General features: G+C 41.0%; 1 protein-coding gene and 1 long non-coding RNA gene across 7 annotated transcripts in view; one reads left to right on the forward strand and one right to left on the reverse strand.

The window, feature by feature from the left end:
* LOC137546519 (uncharacterized) overlaps positions 1 to 23,668 on the forward strand; it is a 100,461-nt gene that overhangs the window by 26,465 nt on the left and 50,328 nt on the right. Inside the window, exon 1 of one of the 2 annotated variants that reach the window (XR_011026275.1) lies at positions 9,898 to 10,016. The exons of the other annotated variant lie outside the window; for it this stretch is intronic. This is a non-coding gene — a long non-coding RNA (uncharacterized lncRNA). Of the gene's footprint in view, positions 1 to 9,897; positions 10,017 to 23,668 lie in introns of those variants that run through there. 2 annotated transcript variants of the gene reach the window in all.
* Positions 1 to 23,668, reverse strand: part of LOC137546516 (angiopoietin-2-like) — a 142,964-nt gene that overhangs the window by 20,400 nt on the left and 98,896 nt on the right. For all 5 annotated transcript variants that reach the window (XM_068269075.1, XM_068269071.1, XM_068269073.1 and 2 more), the window contains 3 exons: positions 20,393 to 20,545; positions 9,882 to 10,003; positions 4,222 to 4,454 (listed from right to left, as the gene is read on the reverse strand). In XM_068269075.1, coding sequence (XP_068125176.1) covers positions 4,222 to 4,454; positions 9,882 to 10,003; positions 20,393 to 20,545 — 508 coding nt within the window. The remainder of the gene's footprint in view (positions 1 to 4,221; positions 4,455 to 9,881; positions 10,004 to 20,392; positions 20,546 to 23,668) is intronic.

Consider the following 23,668-nt stretch of genomic DNA (forward strand, 5'->3'; position numbering starts at 1 on the left):
ACTCCTTACTGTGTAATTCTAGATCACACCACCCCATTCTGGATTCAGCAGCAATGGGGTGAGTGGTGACACCTACCTGTAAGGGAAACTCCAGAGGACAAAAGGATATCTGTATTTACACTTGTAAGTTCAATTATCTCCTATTTAGGTATGTATAGATAAATAAATAGGCCATTTGTGCCAAATCCTCTTAACATTAAGAGATATGGAGAAATTATCTTTACAAAGCTATTTTTTTCAATTAAAATATATATTACTAAATATACTTGGCAGTCTAATGTAATTGATTTCCTATTTACCATCTCACCACTGTGCCTTTATATAGGGATCCGCCGGGAGTCATCAAGGCCAACCTCACTCACTAGGCCCACTTGGTAATGCTAACCTCACTCTTGTCAAGTAACTGTGAATTCCTTTATTGGGGCTGGTGTAGCATTGTCACTGTTGGGTGGGTGAATTGGGTGAATAGGTAGGTAGGTAGGAAGGTATGTAGATAGATAGATAGATAGATAGATAGATAGATAGATAGATAGATAGATAGATAGATAGAGAGTGATTGGACCCTATAGGCAATTGCACAGTTTTTATGTGCCTATATAAGTCCAGGCATTGGAAAGAAGGGAATTTTGTTTTATGACTTGCTAACTTTCACCTCAGTGCATTTCCAGAAAATAATTAGGAAGTGGTGTAGTTTCATGATCTGTGCCAGACTGTGAGCAATCCACTTTGCAGGATTTATAACCACCAGGGGTCCACTTAGAGCTGACTAAAGCTGATATACAGCGTTAAACTAGACAAATGTGTAATTCAATCTTTAAAAATGAACACTTAGCTCTGTGTAAAGCCTACTGGCTTTCATTTTATTCATTCATCACATGAAACACTGATCTTCTCTCAGAGGCATAACTGCGAATCATGGAGCCCCCCAGCAGAATTGTAATGAGGCCCCCAAGCCCTAAGCACACTGCAGCAATAGCACCATCCCCCATGGATGTGAGTGGCTATGACAACCTACACTCACATACATTATTCACTTCATAAACTGTTGTAATGCATTAGCTGTTTAATCAATTGACTGTTTAAAGGTTCAATTAATCAGAAACAACCTATCCTGGAGTGGCTTCTCTTCCTGGAATGGGCTAAAAAGATATTTTATAGTTAAGGTGAAAAATTAGTACAGTAATGAGAAATTGATGAGATATATTATCGGAATTAGCCACTGTGTGTGTTGTTGAGCTCTGCATTGCATCACACAGTGGGCTTGATTCACTAAACTGTGACCATGTGCAAATTCGTGATTGCACGCAAACGCAAAAACGCACACGAAAACAGCCGTGATATGCGTTATAATGATTTCATGAATGAAGCCCAGTATATGAGCCATTGATCGTGTATATTTTTCTTGCTAGGCTAATGACCTTGTGACCTGTAAGGTCTTGTGTGCACTAGCTGTAATTTCAACTGCCATTAATTAAACAATACCCGTTGCCTGGCTGTCCTGTTGATCTTTCTGGCATCAGTAGTGTCTGAATCACACACCTGAAACAAGCATGCACTAAATCAAGTCAGACTTTAGTCAGACTACGTGATCTGCATGCTTTTTCATGGTCTGTGGCTAAAAGTATTAGAGGCAGAAGATCGGCCGGACAGCCAGGCAACTGGCATTGTTTAAAAGGAACTAAATATGTCAGCCTTTCTGTCTCTCTCACTTTAGGTGTGCTTTCAAATTGACCAGCATTTTCTTTGCATTTGAACAATTATTTTTTAATAGGGATCCACCCCAAGTCCCTACAGTGGCGTTCTATTTCTGAGGTATTGCATGAACACATTAGTTGCCTGTGATTTCTCTCATAGCTCTCCATGAAAGATATAACAGGCCACATTGTCCATATAGCTATTAGAACATGTGATTAGATAGACTCAGGTCTGATGGTGAGAGTGAGATATTACAGACAGCAAGGGGTGTGCAGACAAAGTGGCAGCTCTTACACAGGGACTAGCACTAACGTTCTTACTTAGCCATCTCCCACTTCCTAATAAGTGTGAACTTTATATAAGTCCTTTAAAAACTGACCCCACCCCCTTCTCAGTTCCTGTCCTTTTGATAAAGTTGCCCCTAACAGGGACAATTGTTTTCTTGTACATGGATTTTACAAATGTTTCCATAACATCTCCCTAAGTTTCACCAAGTAGAAGCAGTAAAGTGTTGTACCGTGTTAGCCATGAGTAAAAGCAAGAAGTTTTGAATCAGGATGATACCATTTATTGGCTAACTTAGACATGGATAAACAGTGAGCTTTCGACTTATAAAAAGCCTTTGTCGGACTGGTTCCTGACCAAAACTGAAAAACACAGCTTATATACACTGACATACAGAGGAGAAACATTCTTTAGCAAACATAAATGTAATTAGATGCCTTAACTGTTACTGAGGAGGCTTTCCCAGGCATCCTATCTAAATTAATAAGACCAATAGAATCCTCAACATGACATAAAGCAGACTCTGGTGATGGGGAGACATCGTAAATTCCGAGTTCAAATGGTAACTGGCCTGGTTACATGCACCATTAATTCTAAGCTTAAGAGAATTGTGGCATTTAAAGCCAGCACATAAAAAAAAAAAAAAAATGAATAGTGACAGTGAATTCCATCTTACACAGCATATGGCACAAAAATGAATTAAATGATAGAAAAATTAAAATTAAAAGAATTGTGGCATTTAAAATCCATCGTACCAGCACAAGAAGTTAGAGTCCTTGTTTAAACCATCTTCTACAGTTTTGAACCAATGTATAAACTTAGCTTCTTGTCTTAGTCTCATGTTTCCCGATTTGAAGCCACCCATTAATACAGTGACGCGAAAATCGCTTAAACTGTGTCCAGGTAAACAAAAGTGTGTTGGTATTGGGAGATCAGTATATTTTGTAATATCCTTTTTCCTGCTGTTAATAGTGGATCTGTGGTGTGTCATGCGATCACGCAGTGGTTGACTTGTTTCTCCCACATAAATTCCTTTGGGGCATTTTGCACACATGATCACGTATACCACATTAGATGAGTCGCAGGAAAAGGAGCCTTGTACTTTGTACTTCTGTTGTGTACCTGGTGTTAGTATCCTGTCAGTGGAATGGATGTGTTTACGGGGTAAGTTTCACCAAGGGTGCATGTTTTAGGGGGATTTAGGTGGAAGTCTGGGCATCAGCAATGAAAATGTCAACAGTTCTTGATACAGCGTGATAGTAAAGACATGCTATAGCAGTTTAACAACAAAATGATACGGGTAGAAAATCCTCATCCTACTCTGCCACCTGCTTAGACTCAGTTTCTTGAATACTATCCAGATAGCATATAAAGCATGCAGTGCATGTAAAGAAAGAGCTGGGAAAGTTGTTTATCTTTATCTGAAAGCTGTGGTTGTGTGATCTCTGACAGCATATGTCAGTGAAAAATAGCACACAGATAGCAACAGGAGAGGCTTTACTCCTCCTTCATTTGCATTGTTGCTCCCCATCCACTCTCCTATACTGATCAATACCAGCTAGCAGCTATGAGACAAACAGGAACCAAAGAGATGAGTTGAATGTACAGTAAATCTTTTGTTACTAGATTGCTAAAACTAGCATATGTATACTTTACATTTCATATTACAATACTGTCTGCTGAAAGATTAACATTTTGGCCTAGAAAAACCATTCACACATGCTAAAACAGTCACATTATTATTCTAAGCCATGCAATTTAACTAGCTGTATGCAAATGTACAAAACTACAACCAATGAGGGATCTTGCAGGCCGGTTTGTGTTGTATTGTTTTAAATCAGTCCCAAAATTATATCTGCATTTTTGGTCAGTAGTTTTTCTACACTTACTGTAGCCAGGGCCAGTTCTAGACTTTTTTCTGCCTGAGGCAAACTTGTGAGGATAACTCACAGCACCCGACAATTTACTCTGCTTCATTTCATCTTCTCACATGAGATGCTGTAGCTCAACACAATAGCACACTGGCTGGCTGTGAGTCTGTGGCAAACAACCTGCTCACCCTCAGCCACTCTATTCTTCTTCAGGAAGGTGCACTCAGTACAAAAATGCTACCCCTTAAATCCCTGCACCTGATGCAAATGTTTCACCGTGCTTCATGAGAGAACCGGCCCTGACTGTAGCACCTCCTATATGTGAGGCATATTTTACAAGCATGTACTGAGGCATAAAGCATGTACTAACGATTGTATTGTGACACCAGGTTGGAGAGTTGGGCCACAGACTCCATGAGGTAGGACTGCTGTTTCTGTAGTATGCTGTTGTTCTGCATTGCTTCACTCAGCTGCTGCCTCACTTCCCTGATGAGGTCACTCTGCCTGGCAAGTAAATCCTCCACATGGAGCTTTTCAGCTTTCTGCACTTCTATTTCCTTGCGGTGTTTCTCTTCCATCTCCAGGACTTTAGTCTCTAGAAAACTGAAAGCACACGTAATTCATAGAGATACCATGGGTTATACATAAATATATCTGATGCACATGCCAGGCTATCATTTGTGATTAGAACCTCTTTCCAGCTTTGCTTTCATTTGCATAAATGGTCTCCACATATGTTATGTTTTACCAGTGTCACTTATGTGTGACAGCTACTGACTAGTATCTCCCGCAGAACAGTTCAAACTAAAGGTGATATACAGAGATGTTCTTATTTCATTTTTTTTAAATTCCTCCGCACATTTTTATTGTATTTATACATAGATGTTTCCTCAGTGCTTTACATAAAAGCACTGTCACTAACAGCCCAGGGGCGTAGCAATAGGGGTTGCAGAGGTTGCGACCGCATTGGGGCCCTTGGGCCAAAGGGGCCCCGAAGGGCCCTCCCTCAACTACAGTATTAGATCTCTATTGGTCCTGTGCTCATAATAATCACTTCTATAGATACTTTGAATAGTGGTAATCATTAACAAACTCCTCCCCATCCCCCTATTGCACCTCTGACACTGTAGTTGTCATTGGCAGGTTTTAGTAAAAAAAGCACAGGCAACGCGCCTCGCGGGAACCCGCCCACCTCCCCAGGCCAAATAAAGTGCCACTAAATGCCAGATTCAAGGCGCCTCTTCAAGTAGAGGCGCCTTGAATCCGTCTACCGGCATTTAGTGGCACTTTCTTTGGCCTGGGGAGGTGGGCGGGTTCCCGCGAGGCGCATTGCCTGTGCTTTTTTTACTAATAAATATACATTCCTATATGGGTGTGTCATCATTGAGGTAAGCCACCTCATTTATTTATATTTTGGTTGCTTTTGGTGTATTTTATTCACCTTGGGCGCCTCTTTACCCCTTTTTACTGTGTCTCACCCCATCCGTGGGGTGCTACTACACCTGACCACTGGTGGTCTCTGACACTACCTAGTTTGCCAGTGTGTAAGAGTTTTTTCAAGAGAGCGACCTTCGCCAGGTCTCCTGGTACCCCGAGTGGAGTCGGGTTTGTGCATCTCCACCTGCCTGTAGTGGCTGGTTGCCCTTCTGCAACCCGGCTTTGTGAGTATTATTTCAACACCATTTAATTTATTCATCAATCTCTGTGACGTACTGCACCATCTGGGCTCTCGCTGTCTCTGTGTTTCTTCCCATAGGGTGCACATACTCACCCTCAACCTTCTTGTTCTTGCTACATTGCATTTTTAAAAGTGTGGCATAGCTTTGAAAAAAATACACACAATGGTTTCACTTCAATTCAAGACATGTTCTGTAAAAAATAATAATTTTGACAGTACCCTTTCACCTACTTTTTGGAACTTTCTCAAATGTAGTTTTGAAAAGTTATTTTAAACGGAAGAAGATGAAAAATGATCTCCTAGGAGAAAAAGTGAATTGAATAAAGGCTTCAGTGTTCACACATGCGGTAATAGCTGGGTAATTTACTTAAAAACTGCATGACAATTAACTAAGATTTTTACCTCATGCAGTATTTCATTTGGTATTTTAAGGCATAATGCAATATTTCTTTCGGTACTTAATGTCTATTATAATGAACAAGGGGCTGTACCTGTATTTAGGACAGCGCCGGGTCCAGACAGTGCCGGGTCCCTTTATACTCCGTTACCCACAATTTACCAGCAATGATATGGGCATACATTCACCCTCTAGGGCAGCCTTTCTCGACCTTTCTACCCTGGAGGAACCCTGCAAATAACTTTGGGATATCAGGGAACCCCTGCAAACAATTTTTTGATCTCAAGGAACCCCTGCATTTATTTTGCAGGAGGTATGGTCTTTAAAAGTACGTGTGGCTGTTTATTTCACTACCCCTATTACAATACCACTCATTATACTGCCTCCTGAACCCCCCCCCCCTTCCCCCAATTTAGTGCTTGTTGTTGAAGTATTACCAATTATAATGTGCTCTATTATACTACCCCCACAATGGGGGAAAATGCCAAGGAACCCTTGCAGAGTACTTGAGGAACCCTGGTTGAGAAAGCCTGATCTAGGGAGTCGTTGACAGAACAGGCAGAGCTACAGGTCAGGAGCAGACCAGAAAGATGAGGAGACGTCCTCTGGACTTTTAAATTCAAAGCCCTTTTTTTACGTCTATGTTTGTGAGTATATCCTGATGTTTTTTACCCAATAAACCTTATAGTTTATGCTATGGAATGATGTGTAAACCCTAGACGGTACTGGGTGACTGTAACATATCACTGCTGCTGATTTGTGGGGAAGGGTGTATAAAGGGACACAGCACTGTCTTGGGAGTGCTCTGGAGAGGTCAACTTTCAGGCCACTGAGGTAACCTGGATGCTACATCCAATAAGAGCTAAGTGCTGTCTGTTGGTCTGAGCAGCTATTTGGCCACGTGAGCATGCCATTTTAGTATTGGAGCATGGTGGAGGCTGGGGATCACTCATTTTATACAAGGTGTTTGTCATGCTGAGTGGTAGCCCAAAAATTGATGTTGAAAACAGATTGCACTGTGTATTGTCAGTTGCTCTCTTACAGTACATATGAATTCCATAGCCGAGTCATGAGGACAAGTGGACCCATTGATTCTCGCATTTTATGGACTTTTTGTGGAAGTGCACTATTATGCATAAGTATTAATAAGATTTTACAGCCATTTTCTTTGTTTTCTCTCCAGGAGTAAATTTATGCTTTACTTCTACAGTGAGAGGATTAAAAATAAATACATTTTGTTGTCACTTTTAAAACCCCTGTTCAATAAAACTAATTTTCAAACACGTACCCTCCTTTTCACTTCCACTAGTTGATATCATACAAATAAATGTTTAAAAACAATTGCAGTTACCTTAATTTCTAAGTTATCAGCTGTGATGTTCATACATCGGGCATGTAGATGGCACTGTGATAATGCATGACTGCATAAGATTATCTAGACTGTTGTTGATTTTTGGTTACTGTTTTCTGCCTGGCTAGAGATACAGAGTGAAGATGCTGCTTATGCAGAGAGTTGGTGAATGCTGTAAATAAACCTTCAGTTATACTGCCTCCTTGACTACTGAATACAGCATCATAAATGGTCATGTGACAGCGCTGCTCCATGGCACTGTAAACGAAAGGAAGGAGCAGCAGAAACCATGTGACCGCTAATAATTCCAACATTAACCACTTCACCACTGAGGGGTTTTACCCTCTGAGCACCAGAGCAATTTTCACCTTTCAGCGCTCCTTCCATTCATTAGTCTATAACTTTATCATTACTTATCACAATGAAATGAACTATATCTTGTTTTTTCCGCCACCAATTAGGCTTTCTTTAGGTGGGACATTATGCCAAGAATTATTTTATTCTAAATGTGTTTTAATGGGAAAATAGGAAAAATGTGGGAAAAAAATAATTATTTTTCAGTTTTCGGCCATTATAGTTTTTAAATAATGCATGCTACTGTAATTAAAACCCATGAAATTTATTTGCCCTTTTGTCCCGGTTATAAAACCGTTTAAATTATGTCCCTATCACAATGTTTGGCGCCGATATTTTATTTGGAAATAAAGGTGCATTTTTTTCAGTTTTGCGTCCATCCCTAATTACAAGCCCATAGTTTATAAAGTAACAGTGTTGTACCCTCCTGACATAAATATTTAAAAAGTTCAGTCCCTACGGTAACTATTTATGTATTTTTTTTAATTGTAAATTTTTTTAATTTTTTTTAATTACAAAAAAAAAAAATTGGGGAGTGTGGGAGGTAATGAGTTAATTTTTTGTGTATAAGTAATTTATTTGTATGTGAAAAATGTTTAGGGTGTAGTTTTTCTATTTGGCCACAAGATGGCAACAGTAACTTTTTGTTTAATGCGACCTCCAAGCGTCCTTCCGGACGCTTGGAGGAAGTACTAGGAGGCTGGGTAAGTTTTTTTTTTTCACAATGATCGCGCTGCTTAGCGGAAAAGCAGCGGATCATTGCGGGGCTTAGATCAACGAACGGGAATGGATTTTCCCGTTCATTGATCTCCGGGCGGGCGGGAGTGCGCGCTAGAGCGAGCGGGAACGCGGGCAGCGGCGGGAGCGCGGAAAGTACGGATTTCTCCGTCTCTGGGGGTTAAAGGATGGAAAAAGGGATGGAGAAATTCGTACGGGCGGGGGTAAAGTGGTTAAGGACTTAAAGCCAATGGGTACCGCTATAAAAATAAAAAAACAGATACTCACCTAAGGAGAGGGAAGGCTCGGTCCTAATGAGCCTTCCCTCTCCTCTCCCGGTGCCCTCGGTGCTGCACTGGCTCCCTCGTTCGCGTCTGCCGCCGCAGGGACTTCGGAGGTCTTCGGGAGCACTCGGGCTTCCGAAGACGGGCCGCTCCATACTACGTACGCGCGAGTGCGTCATAGAGGGCGCTCGCGCATGCGTACTCTGGAGCGGCCCCGTCCTCGGGAGCCCGAGTGCTCCCGAATGCTTCCGAAACATCCCTTCGGCTGCGGAAGTGGCAGTATTTGACCGAACTGGTCGAATACTGCCACGGGGGATCCTGCGCGGGACCGGGCACCGGGAGAGGAGAGGGAAGCCTCATTAGGACCGAGCCTTCCCTCTACTTAGGTGAGTTCTGACTTTTTTTTTTAAACGGTAAACATTCACTTTAAAGGGGAACTTCAGCCGAAACACACATACTGTCATTAAGTTACATTAGTTATGTTAATTAGAATAGATAGGTAATATAATCACTTACCCACCCTGTTTTAAAAGAACGGGCAAATGTTTGTGATTCATGGGGGCTGCCAATATTTGTCATGGGGGCAGACATCTTTTTGGTTGAAAGAAGGTGACAGGGAGCAGGAGACGCCGTTCCAACTGTCCTGTGTCCTGATCACCCTCCCAGCTGCACACCCTAGGCTTCAAATGTCAAATTCAAAATGTAAAAAAAAAAATTGCACCAAAACAGCAGAACGAGAACAACAACATCAGAAATCCCATCATGCTTTGCACAGCATCAGGGGAAAAATGCCCGGGCAGTTTTCTTCTGTGCAGCTAAAAATGAGGCTTATATAAGAGAAACAAAGTTCTGATGCTGTGAAACTGTTAAAGAAACACCAGGCCTTTCCAGTGCTGCTGAGTCGATTTTTAGTCTGGAGGTTCACTTTAAGGGTTTTTTCTTTTAACATTTATTCATGTGTTATCAAACTGGTGGAACAAAGAGGGAGGGTGCGTGCATCAAGTTTGGGAGTCCAGCTGAAGATCAGAAATGATGTGAATTGTTCAATGTTCTCTCTACAGTGCTCAGAGAATGTATATAACAGTGCAAAATAAATACAACTGTCATAGGTATATGGTATAATAGGAGCCAATATATAAGACAAATGCAATCTTGTTCCTGAGATATAAGCCTGAAGGCAGCTAGCACAACAAATACAATACATAAACAATACTCTGCACAGAAGTTTATTCAGCAACAAGGACGTTACCTGTTCTTTTCTTGCAGCTTGTTGATCTCTTGTCCCTGCAGTAGAAGCTCCTTCTCCAACTTGTTGGAAGATAACGAATTGTCCGGTACCTGGACCTCCATTCTGCTTGTCTGATTCATAACCTGTAATGCACATGTGAGTAATGAAACCATGCTACATTCAAAAAATTTACTTTTTCTCCAAAGAGATCATTTTTCATCTTCTGTTTAAAAGCACACTGCAATTAATAAAAGTACCACTAAGTAGGTGAAAAGTACTGTAAGGGTTATTTTAAGTATTTTGTTGCTTGCTGGTGGCTTAAAGGGCATTTCATTTATAAGGAGTAAAAATATCACCTAGGAGAAAACTTAAGAGAAAAGGTAAATTGAATAAGGGCCTATATGCTTAATGCTGTCTTGGGAAAATACCTCAGAATAGTCAGATGTACAGCATGCATGCTGGAAAGAGAATACTCTTCATGAAGTGCTTGTGTAAGGCCATCTAGGTAGAAATTCAAACGACAGATGCAGAAACCAACAGGAGTCAACACTGAACTATAGTTATATAAAGAACCCAGGACAGCACATAACAAAGTGTTTATCTACGTATGGGCTATGGTCTGCTTTAAGATCGGACCATAGTATGTGTTCAGGGCTGTAGCACTGTTTTAAAGCAAACCTGAGCCGATCATATGTGTTTGTGTGTAGATTTTAGTTCGGTTGGAATGTGTCATTTGCATAGGTGAATCTCTGCAGTCTGACATGCTAAAAACAGTGGAATATTGAAGCAGAGTTCACATACTATTACAAATGTTTATGTTGCACATAAGATACATTTCCTCTGCTCTCTACAGACAGCTCTCTGAGAGCTTTCTCTCACACATGGTTAACAGATGTACTGTGAAGGAATCCCCCTCCCCTCATGGTTCACTCAGTGTCAGTTTTGGTGACACTGAAGTGGGAAAAAGGAATTAGATAACCATAAACAAAGAGATAAGCATTCACATGTATACACCAGTACTTAGCAGCACTTTCCAAATTATTCCAATCTCAATTGAAAATAAAACATGTTCATCGATAGTGTTCCTTTAAGCTTTTAAACTCAAGAAGCATCTATATATGGGTTGACTAGGTTAACCAGAAGACTAAGGAACCATTATTAGATAACACAGCACATCTTCAAAGGTGGAAATATGGTGTGATCCTACAAGGAAGTTAAAGTTGAAAAGGCTTTGATCTGAAGTGGTTAAAATCCTACCTTTCATGATCATATACCGTAGTCATTACCATATACTTTGTAAAACTCTGATTGAGCATGTCTATTGCAACCACTGTCCCCTGCTTATCTACCTTGCCTCTTTCTGATGATTTACCTAAATTGATTTGCATGGGGCTGACTTGCTTTTAGCAGGCATTGACTGGCACTGACAGGCACTGACTCACATTATACACACACTGACTATGGCTTTTAGTACAATTTATGAAATAAGAATCACTTATTATTTTTTTCCCTCTACGGCTTTTCAAATGATATGACTGAGCAATAGTTGTTGAAAATATAGCTGTGTGAGTGCTGTGAGGAAACCTTTGGAATTGGACTGCTGCAGGGCTGAGAAGAAATATATGGTCAGCTGAACTATGACTGGAAGTCATAAAATAAAGGGTGGGATCTTTAGCTAAGATTTCAGTATTTGATTGGTTGATCACTTTCAGAGTGACATATTGGACATATTTCTCAGTTACAAATACTTGGGCTCTAGCTGCAAATATTAAAATACACATTTATAGTGCAAGTAGTGAAGTGGTAGGTATGTTTTAAAAGTTTCTTGGTCCTATGCTGCACACATTTATTTTAGTTGCTTAGAATATAAGTACATTTGTTATGTTACAGTTTGCTGTGACAAGGAAATGACTACCTGGAGTGCAATATGGTATTAAAAGTGTAACCTAACCAAGCATGGTCACAATAATAGCACAAATGCATGTACATCTTTAACTGACTAGTAAGGACCTCATGGAGCTATTTGTAAATGTGCTTTTGAGAATCTCCAAATCTGTTTAAAATGTTCACCTGTTATACAATCAAGATACATTTTACTTGTGATCCAGGAAATAATTAGTTACCTTTTTCCTAAAGGAAGCCACAAATGATGAACACTTGTCACAAACACTGATGCTTCCTGCTTCACCTGCTGGTGTCATTACAAGTCACCAGCAGGTGGCTCTGTTTGCTTTTCATGGTTCTCTGCAGTTCAAAAGGTTCACCACTAGATGGAGTATCACAGGTTTCACATGTCTCTGTTCAACAGGTGTCTGGCCAGGCTGCTGGTTTCTATTTAACCAGTTCACCCCCAAGGGTTTTTACTCTAACGGACCAGAGCAATTTTCACTTGTCAGTGCTCCTCCCTTTTATTTCCTAATAACTTTATTACTACTTATCACAAGAAAATGATCTATACCTCGTTTTTTTCGCCACCAATTAGGCTTTCTGTGAGTAGTACATTTTGCTAAGAATATTGTTATTCTAAATGCGTTTTAATGAGAAAAAAACAAAAAAAAAGAAAAAAAATCATTATTTCTCAGGTTTTAGCCATTATAGTTTTAAAATTAAACATTTTCCTGTGGATAAAACAAACACATATTATTTGCCCAGTTGTGCCGATTATTAAACCATTTAAATTATGTCCCTATCACAATGTATGGCGACAATATATTATTTTGAAATATAGGTGTTATTTTTCTGTTTGTTTTTTTTTTTCTGGCCATAATTACCAGCCCCAATGTAATAAATCAAAATTAATTTTACCCCATAAAATATAGATTAAAAAAAGCTGAGTCCATAAGGAAACTATTTATTTATTTATTTTAAGCTGAATTTTTTTTACAAGTGTTTTTTTTTGGGGTGGGAGGGTTGTAAGTGTAATTTTATTAATGATGTGTATGTAATTGTGTATGTATTTTGTATGTGTAATATACTTTTTGGCCACAAGATGGCGCTAGTGAACACTTCGTTATAGGAAGTGATCACTTTTTTTTTTTTTTTACACTTTATTGAACAGTAACAATTTCCTGTTTTTGTGAATGAACGTAGCCGCTGTTTGCGGTCACGTCCATTCACTCCAGGCACTGCGATTGGGTAGAGGACCGTTCGGTCCTCTTCCCCAATCACTCAGCACGAGATCCCGGCGGAATCGGCGGCGGTAGCGGCGCACACACGGCGGTAGCGGCGGCGGGAACGCGCGACGTATTAAAACGTCATGTTGCTGTTAATAGGGTAAAGCATGACGTTTTAATACGTTAGGGTGTCATTAAATGGTTAAAGAGAACCTAAAGTAAAAAAAAAAAAAACAAGATGAACTCACCTGGGGCTTCCCTCAGCCCCCTGCAGACGATCGGTGCCCTCGCAGCTCCGCTCCGATGTCCCAGGACCCGCCGGCGAACACTTCCGGTTTCGCCGTCACCGGCCGACAGGCATGGGAACGCGAGTGATTGTTGAAGCCCCAGGTGAGTTCATCTCGTTTTTTTTTTTTTTTTGACTTTAGGTTCTCTTTAAGCTGGCCACTCCCTGCACACTTCGCAGATCCTCGTGTCAGTGTGACTACTGCTTGTTGGTCCACTCTCTTGCTCTGCTCTGTGTTTCCCCTTTGTCTGACTGCCTGTGTAAGCCTCTGGCTTACATCCTATCTTGCCTTGCTCTGTGATTCCAGTCTAGTCTGTCTGTCTGTGTGAGCCTTTGGCTTGCGTCCTATTCTGCCCTGCTCTATTGCTCCTCTGTGTCCCAGATTAGCTAGAGTGTATTCATGTATGAATCTTGTAGGGGTTCTGATCTTAGTGTATATTGACCCTGGACTGTGTTTGATATCGATTCTGCTTGATGATTCTGTACTGCGATTGTTATATTTGTATATATGTGTACAGCACACTGTTCATATTAAACACTAATTCATTGCATATCTGTGTCCTGACCTTTTGTATGTGCTACTAAATGTGTTCAGCAAATACCCTGCTAGCAGGAAACGTGACAAAACTAAGTTTGGCTTTCATGTCAACTGCTAGTAACAATCACACAACCATTTTTAGAAATACCTGCAATTGTCCTATCTAAACATGATTAATTCATTGGTTGTTATCATAAAATATTCCTCCTTCTGCAAAAATAACATTCTCTGTAGACACTGACCAAAACCCACAGTAGAGCCTGAAACACTAAATAACCAGAGATAACCAAAACAAGGCAAGCAATTCTAGATTCACCTTAGGTCACACCAAAACCTTCATATATTTATCTTTAATTGGTTCACATCTGTAAGCTGATTTAGACACAGTGAGATCTGTTCCACATCACTCTGGTACAAGATGTCCTGGGTGCTTCTTCCAGATGTGTGTTAATAGCACAATCATTGTACAATCAAAACTGCTGTGATAGAACTCATCTAGGAAGTTGATCGCTCACAAAATTGAACAAATTCCTGGGAGATGAAGGTCAGTTTTTATTTACATAAGCAAAAAAATACATTTCTTAAAGGGCCACGCTAACAAAAAATTGTAATATTTAAAATACATGTATAAATATACTTTCCCAGATTAAAATGCACTACAAATTACTTTTCTCTTATGTTGCAGTCGTGGTCACTTACAATTATTATTATTTATTGGATTTATAAAGTGCCAACATATTACGCAGCGCTGACAATAAATAGGATTACAGACATTGATAACAGGGGTGACAGCACAATACAGGTAATAGAGAATAGATACAACAATACAGGTAACAAGCAATAAGATACACAACACAATGCAGATAGTAATACAATGCCAGATCATACACCGGACTGGTAGTGGTAAAACTACAAGTTCCATAATTCTGGGTAAAGTGCACACAATCAAGTATGATACACAAGGGGAGAGGGCCCTGCCAAAGGCTTACAATCTAGAGGCTTACAATACGCAGTTACAATCTGACACATCTTACTGATCTGGTTTTGGACCACTCCATCTCCTCATGGTAGATTTTCAGTATTACCTTTATTCTCCAAAAGGCCAGCCTGCCTGCCTCCCCATTTGCACACTATTTTGGGAGTTGGGCTTAACTGTAGTTCAGAAAGTGTTTTTTGAAAATAAAGAAAGCCTGAGAGTCTCCCTTGAGGTAATGCACTCATAAGTGTGTGCACGCATGTATTTTACATTTCTCATGATAGTGGTTCTTTTATCTTTTAGCAGCCCCACCCTAGATGTCTCGTTTAAGACAGCTCAAGGCAGGACAGTTGAGGCCAGCTAAACTCAGACTTCCTAATGCAGAGTGGGCACAGGGAGCATTTTTATATTTGCCTTTCCGGACACTGGATTGGCTCCCCTCTTTCTCCACCGAGCTGGCACTGCACTGCCGACATCTGGATTCCGATTCACATGATATGACGTGATTGGGACCCAAAAGATGGTGTCAGTGTTGCAGTACCACTTGGGGTTGAAGAGTCTCTCTTCCATGTCTGAACTGCTCATTTGTTGAAAACATGCAGTTTATGTCCTCTGAAGTCACAGTATTGTGTTATGAACATCATTGGGAAACCTCTTCCCCCTCTGGATCTCATCTACAGCACTAGACTGCATAATAGAGCAATGAAAATTGTGGGCGACCCCTCCCACCCTGGTCACAGTCTTTTCAGACGACTCAAACTGGGCCGGAGGTTCCGGTCCATCCATGCTAAGACTACTAGGCGTACGAACACTTTTTTCCCCACGGCCGTCAGACTTTTGAACTCTGCCCATTCGACCAATCCCCCCTGCAGCCACCTGCGGACTAATATCTAACTTCGGCTGTGTCCGCTCTGTTTACTTCCATGCTTTAGGCCGTACTAGAATTTATCCTCTGTCTCACGCTGCTGCACCTGCCAGACCAGCGATGCTCTACTTCAAATGTTGTATTACTCCAGTTCTGTTGTATTACTCCTGTTCTTCGGTTGTACTAGTCTTGTTTCTGTTGTACTACTCTTGTCTGTTGTATTGCTCCTTCTGTGCCAATCAATGTGCCAAATCCAATTCCAGGCATGGCCCCAACCGTGCTTGGCGAAATAAACGAATTGTGATTCTGATTCTGATTCTGAAAATGTGAGAGCACAAGCAATTGCTTTGAAAGTATTGAATCTTCGGTATAATGTATTTGGGCAAAGAGGTATTTGAGGGTCTATGACTTAAAGCTTTGTGAACCCTTCTCCTTGTGTTTAGTATATCTGGTCAATGTGGTATTATAGACATTAATACCAGAGATCTATGGGTGTAACCTCATCAGGTCTATCAAAAGACTCAGAAGGTTGGCGCCAAAATGCTCAGGCAGGAAGTGGAAACTGAAATTTGGAACATGTTTACCAGCTATGTAGAAATCTGGGTCCAAATCACAAAGGAACAGAGAGCCAATGACTAATCCATCAACATGCAGATTTATTACCACCAATAGACAATGGACTCCACTTGAAAAGTGAGGTGGCTGGTGAGCCTCTTCTATAGTGAGATCTATGGAAACACGAGTGTGAGCATGAGTTTTGCACCTGCACTGTGGGGAATGCATGTATTGGAACTGTGAAGGCAGTATCACGCTATGTACAGAACTTTTTTTCAGGTCATGCTACAGTGATGTTCCAGAGAGTGCAGTGGACATTTATACAAATATAACATCACATGGTGGAAAAAGCCACAGCAAACTCAGGACTTTCATTATTGATGGTTATATGCTACGCATGCGATTTTTTTTAAAATTGGTATTTTGAAAAAGATTTTACAATGTTCTGTCTATAACTTTCCTGTTGTAGCTCTCTATTTGGTGGTAATAAATCTGCATGGTGATGGATTGGTGCCCAGCTCTCTGTTCCTTCCTGCTATTTGTAACCTAATCATGGATGCCACAAATACCCCCGATTGTATGTACTCTCCTTCCTCTATCTGGGACCACCTGTAGTTTATTATTCTTGTGGTTACTAATAAAGCCGAAAAGAAAGTTCCTGTTACTCACACTGTGTACCAGCTTAAGCCCACTATAACTATATTTATTATGAAGTTTTTTAGAATTCTCCTCATTTAGTTATTGTTACATTCAACTTTGATGGGGCCCCCCAATGTCCACACCCCTTCCCTTGCCTCTCCTTGGTGTCCAGTGGTGTAACTAAGGAGTTAGGGGCCACAGTGTAAGTTTTATGTGGGGCCCCAAGCACTCTATTGATATGGAGCCCCCAAACCCTCCAAGGACAGCTGCAGTGTTAGAGAGGTGTATTTAGAGTAAGCAAACAGGTTGTTAAGTATTACCACTATGTGATGCACATATAGAGGTGTTCATTATCAGCATAGCACCAATAAAAAGCTAATAAGTTTGATGAAGAAAGGACCCTACTGGGCCCCTCTGGTCCAGGGGCCCCGGTGCGGTCACTACCTTTGCATCCCCCTATTGCTACGCCACTGCTGGTGCCCTTCTCAGCCTTGGGGCCCATCTCACAAAGGGTCATAAAACAAGTGTAGCTATCATAATCTTCACACCCATAACAAGTGTAGCCACAAACACACCTGATCTGAAGTATAGTCCCCTGTATTGGAGGAAGGGAAAGTTAGTACTTGGTGCCCCAAAACAACTCTGGCCCCCTGCTGCTCCCCTCTAGTTATGCCCCTGGGTACATTGTTAGTATTAACTAGCAATGTGCCTAAAGGCAAATGTTATCTGCTAGAGAAGACACACAAGCAATCATGTATAAACCAGGAGAAAGGGAAAAAATAAAAGCACTTGGATGCTTGGACATATATATTCCTACCTAAAATGGTAATGCTGTAAGGTGAAATGCCATAGGATTGCTATGGGCCACACTTACCAAATGCAAAGAGTTTATACTGCGCTCCAATGAAATAATTCACTTATCAGAGGATCGCAGCAAAAAACAAGGTCACTTCACCTCAATTTACCAATAATCACAGAAGATTCACTGCGCTTTCTCATACCCTGTAAAAACCATTAAAATACGCATATAGTGCACAGTATTGCCTTTAAAAAGCTACAATTAGCACCCCGTGCTGCTCTCCACCATATTAGGGATAATATACTTCGCTCCCCCATTGCGAATGCACTCACCAGAAGAGCGCCTTGAATGTTAGCATATCACACATATTGTCGTCAGCCAAGGAGGATCTCCATGTGTAAAACCAGCATCCACCGCACTGTCTTTCCTGCTTCCTTCTTGTGACGTCAACGCGCACACCTCCGACTTCTCATGTGCGCTGACCACGACGTCACGAGAAGGAAGCAGGAAAGTCAATGCGGTGGCATGCAGCTCTATTTGTCCGCGGTGGGAGCATATGTACCCTCTGTAATCCTCCACATCTGTCTTATTAAAATTGGATGCTGGTTTTACAAATGGAGATCCTCCTTGGCTGATGACAATAAGTGTGATATGCTAACATTGAAGACACGCTGTTCTGGTGAGTACATTTGCAATGGGGGAGCAATGTATCTTATTCCTTATATGGTGGAGGCACTAACCCCTGGTGTGCAGCACGGGGTGCTAATTGTAGCTTTATAAAGGCAATACTGTGCACTATGTGCAAATTTTAATTGTTTTTACAGGGTATGAGAAAGCGAAGTGAACCTTTTGTGATTTTATGGGCCACACTTAAGGCTCATACACACATCAGACTATAGTCTTTGGAAACTGAAAGATCACAGACCAATCTTACCACCCTTTATGTAGTATGAGAGCCATACTCTACACAGTCTTTTCTATGAAGCTGAACTCCCCATCAGAAAAAATTCTTTGCAAGATGCTGCACACACAGATGCTGTACAGACACAAAAGATCAGTATCTGCAAAAGATCTGTTCCTGCCAAAAATCCGTTCCTGCAAATTGCAATAATAGTCTATGTGATCTGCAGATCATCATACACACATGATTTAACTGACATTCATCTGCAGATCAGATCCACCAGGATGGATTTTCAGATCTGCGGATGATTGCTTGATCTGCAGATGAATGTCAGTTAAATCATGTGTGTATGATGATCTGCAGATCTCATAGACTATCATTGCAATTTGCAGGAATGGATTTTTGGCAGGAACAGATCTTTTGCAGATACTGATCTTTTGTGTCTGTACAGCATCTGTGTGTGCAGCATCTTGCAAAGATTTTTTTCTGATGTGGAGTTCAGCTCCATAGAAAAGACTGTGTAGAGTATGGCTCTCATACTACATGAAGGGTGGTAAGATTGGTCTGTGATCTTTCAGTTTCCAAAGACTATAGTCTGATGTGTGTATGAGCCTTTAGTTACAACTTTGCTCCAGTTTTGATAAATGAGTCTAGCTGAGAATAGTGAGTAATGTAGACAACGGCCTGGAAGTAATAAGATGATAATGAAAACCTACCTAGAGAAAGAAAAATGTGAGAGTTCTGGGAAGCAAGAATTGCAAGCAGAGCCCAGCACAAGGAAAGCTTTAAGAAGACAGTGCCAAATAGGAGCACTAGAGGGTCACAAGAGACAAGAGCCATGGATGGAAAATGTTACGAATACTTGTTGCATTAAGAAAACAGAAACACTGAACCATAACACAAACATATAGAAAATGCATGGCAGGCAAATAGAAACGAGCACAATAGGTATACTTGAAATTGTTGTATGTCGTTAAATACGCAGATGGAAAGAACAATGACAAAACTGAACAAATTGAAATTGCATTCCTTCAGCTTAGCATGCCATTATAGCCGTGATCACAAGTCATCCATATTGCTGCCTCCTGCCTGGGTAGCGATGTGATTCACTATAAGCCTTCCATTTTATTATCCTCAGCTCCTCCTGGAAAAAGGAAGTGTGGTTGAGCCTCTTGATCCTTAAAATTGGGACAAGGATGCTTTCCAAAGCAGAAGTGGGATTTGCTCTCCAGCCTTGAAGGTACCCAAAGTTGAATGCAATATGGGTTGGTACTACAGTGTTTGGGGCAAACCCCACATACACTGGTTGTACCCTCCAGGTTAAGGGAATGGGGTATATGCTGTTTTTTCAATACAAATGAAAATGTCTAGGAATCACGGTTCATTTCTGAAGTGGCTTATAGGATGTGTGTGTAAAAGCTGTGTTTCTATCTGCTGTCTATTATTCAGGCCATGTAACTTGTACAGGATACAAACAGAATTACAAATACTGTGCCAGGTGTCCTACAGCTAATAAAATACTTGAATATGTGCATGGGCGTAACTACAATGGGTCTTCCCAACTACAATCATGGGGCTCCCCAGTAAAACTTTAATGGGACCCCATGGTATTCAAACCCTTTCCCTTGCCTCCCCTTGAGCACTCACAGCCTGGGGGCCCATCTCACAAGGGCCATAAAAAAAGTTTGGACGTCACAATCTTCACACCCATAATAAATGTAGCCACAAGAACACCTGATCTGCAGGATGGACCCCTTTATCAGGGGGAGTGAAGTAGTATTGGGGCCCCCTTACAGCTCTGGGCCCCCCTGCTGTCGCATTGACCGCTCCTCTCTAGTTACGACCCTGAACATATGATACCTGGGAGTCAGCATCGGTCAGCTTGTGCATTTGCTGGGCAGATTGGCTTCCTAGGTCAGTTCCAACGTCCATGCTGGTCGATTGATTTCGCACTGCTGTTTGCTGAGGATTTCTCATGTCGGCTTTAACACTGTCATGAATGTAACTTTCTAGCTGAAATACACAAAGACAGAAATATTTAGTTAATTTAAAGAAGTGCAACCTCCCCCTCCCCCCCCCCCCCAAAAAAAAAGAAACCCCAACAACATTATATAGGGTTGTTGTAATGTAATTGTCTGTATTTTCGTTTTGTGTCTGGCATTTTTAGTGATCGTAAGATTCTGCAGCGGCCATTTGTCAGGGCTGATGTCCACCTATCAGTTTTGTCCATTGCAATATACTGCATGTTCTACTTAGATAACTGGTAGAGTGTTAGGGCCTGTTTCCACTACACGCAGATTCTGCATGCAGAAAACTGACTCCAATGAATGTCTATGGGCCTGTTTCCACTGAACGCGATTTTTCTGATGCAGATTTCCCATAGGCATTCATTGGAGTCAGTTTTCTGCATGCAGAATCTGCGTGTAGTGGAAACAGGCCCTTAGAGTAGGGGCCATATGCTGTATACAGAAGTTGTGGTGCTGGTTCTATACCTGCAGATACATCCATCTGATATCTGTGCTTCATTAGAACTAGAGGTGGAGGGAAGATTTATTGGAATTAATGCGAGCACAATTTGGGCCAAATTATTGCAAACATAAAGCAGACTAAATATGGGGGCCCCAACTAAACTTTGATGCCCCCTTCCCCCCAATGCTCACATCCCTCCCCTTAGTGACCCTCATAGCCTGGGAGATTATCTTGCAAGGGTCATAAAACAAGTGTGGGCATTATGATCTTCACACCCACAACAAGTGTACCCACAAAAACACCTGATCTGGAGGATGGATGGATGCCTGTATATCAGAGGGATAAAAGGTTAGTTGTTGGAGCTCCCCACAGCACTGGGGTCCCCCTGCGTTTGCAGGGGCTGCTCTCCCTGTTGTTACACCCCTGCAAAAGAATGGATCTGATTTGAGCAATTACTCAACTTTTGTATGTTTTGTGGCACTTTTGTTCCCATTTTTCCTTGCACTGTTTTGATGAATATGCCCATGTGGCTGTTGTAGACTGGTGAGAGCAGCTCACAGATCCCTTTCAGATGTTATTTACTACTGAAATAGTGTCATATAGGGATGGTGAATAAAATGCAATTAATTCCAAGCCAATGCAGAGTTCTGGAAATTGTGTAAATACAAATGCATGCAGCTTGAAAGTGGATCGACTGAATTCCACCTTTGCGAGATAAGATTGGTCCACTTCAATCTGCATAAATTTGCATACAGAATTTGCATAATGCTGTGTTAATTATTTGCATCTCATTTACCATCCTTAGTCAAGTCATTTTTTTCTTATCTTTGGATAAAAGAGGGTTATTGTTGCTGACTATGTCGTTACCGAGAAGACAACTAATACCATGTAGAAAGTAGGTTGGCACCTCCAAAATAATCAAATAGCTCTTTTAGTAAAACATACAGTAGCTCTTTATTTCTTCAGGTTAAAGAGATATTTTTTACTAAAATAACTGTATGATTATTTTGGAGACACCAACCTACTTTTCTACATTAGATTTCATTGTCCGAGTGGTACTCAAGGACAGATAGGTCTAGTCATTCCATTATTTTTTCTATTTTGCATGGGTGCTGATCTCCTGCAAATCGATTTGACAACTAATATCATGGCTGGAATTGATGGAAGTGGTCTCAACATGGAAACTGACAGCATTAAAACCCATAAGAAGTTGTAACCCTTACCCTCACTACTAAACATGTGTTTTCAGTTCTGTGTTCTCTGTGGGACCCGTCAGTACTGCATCCAATTAAGTTGCAGAAGTACTGCTAGCTGAGTCCAAACTAGCTGGAAAAAAACCTCCAACATTCTGAGCATGCTTATAGCCAGGGTTGAGAGCAATATACAGAGAAGGTATTGTGCATCGATTTGGGAAATTTGGGTGCCCAATATCACCGGAAGTTTGGTCGCCATCATAGACAGCTTTAAGGAGAAATGTGGGCACCTGTGGCGCCTGAAAATTACAGGTTTTTTAATGTATCCAGTTTGTGGCGTATTGGTCGCCAAGGGGATGGTTAAGGTTAGCTGTGGGGCGGGTCCAGGAAACGAGTTTAAAATGATAATTTAGCGTTTGTTGCATTTGTTGCTGGAAGCAAATTGGCGTACCCCTTTTATGTGTTATAATAGTATCCAAATGCTTTCTCTTAGTGTGTTCAGAAAACTGCTGCTTGTTTAGGTTGCAGGCTCTCACAAATTGACATTTTATAAGAATAGGCATTTTTCTGTTCACTGGTGTGGATTCTAGTGGGTTCAAAGAGTGTCAGTGTCCAGATATTGTAGTGCTAACCTCACCCTTACACTGCACATCCTCTCAAGCTAACATATACATATGTAGTTATTTGGGTTGAAAAAAGACACATGTCCATCGAGTTCAACCATGTACATTACACACATCCCTGTTTCTGGTAGTTGTTGCTACAGAGAGTCAGAAAAATTGAGGAAGTGCACAGTATACAAACCAGATGACCAAATTAAAAGCAGTATGAGTGCCAGGAGCTTCACAATTCAATGGTTTAGAATTGATAAAGTCATACTTCATTTGGGGGAAGAGAGAATAAATATAAGTAACATTTCATAAGGGGAAAGAGATACAGTAGCAAGAGCACATCAGGGGAGTGGTAGATGCAGCTGCACAGGGTAGGAGAGAATAGAAGCACATGCACACACCGGATTTTGAGAAGGGGTAATAGTACAATGTATACAGTACAGGATTTAGGGAGTGGGGTAAGACATCTAACTATTATATGGAAAAGCTCATCCTAACTTTAAAACACCCTCATTCAGCAAAACTTTTCTAGATATCACCAACTTTGATATCATACTCCTGTCCTTTCCAATGTCTATAACCCACAGCTACCCCTAGTTTTGTTATCACAACTGGCATACAGCTGTGTAATATGTTGGCGCTTTATAAATACAATAAATAATAATAATAATCTCCAGTCCAATACACAGGTCAGAAAATGCATTGCAATGGATGAATAGGAAGATGGTGAAATACCAAAACAGAACATCTGTTATAAATGGATATAATAATACTTTTGCATAGTGTGAACCCAGCCTAAAAAAAGTGGAGAGAGCAGAGGAGGTGGGTGTGGAGGATTAAGAGTATCAGGCACCAATGCTTCT

This window comes from Hyperolius riggenbachi, chromosome 2 (genome assembly GCF_040937935.1).
Source record: "Hyperolius riggenbachi isolate aHypRig1 chromosome 2, aHypRig1.pri, whole genome shotgun sequence".
Taxonomy (NCBI): Eukaryota; Metazoa; Chordata; class Amphibia; order Anura; family Hyperoliidae; genus Hyperolius; species Hyperolius riggenbachi.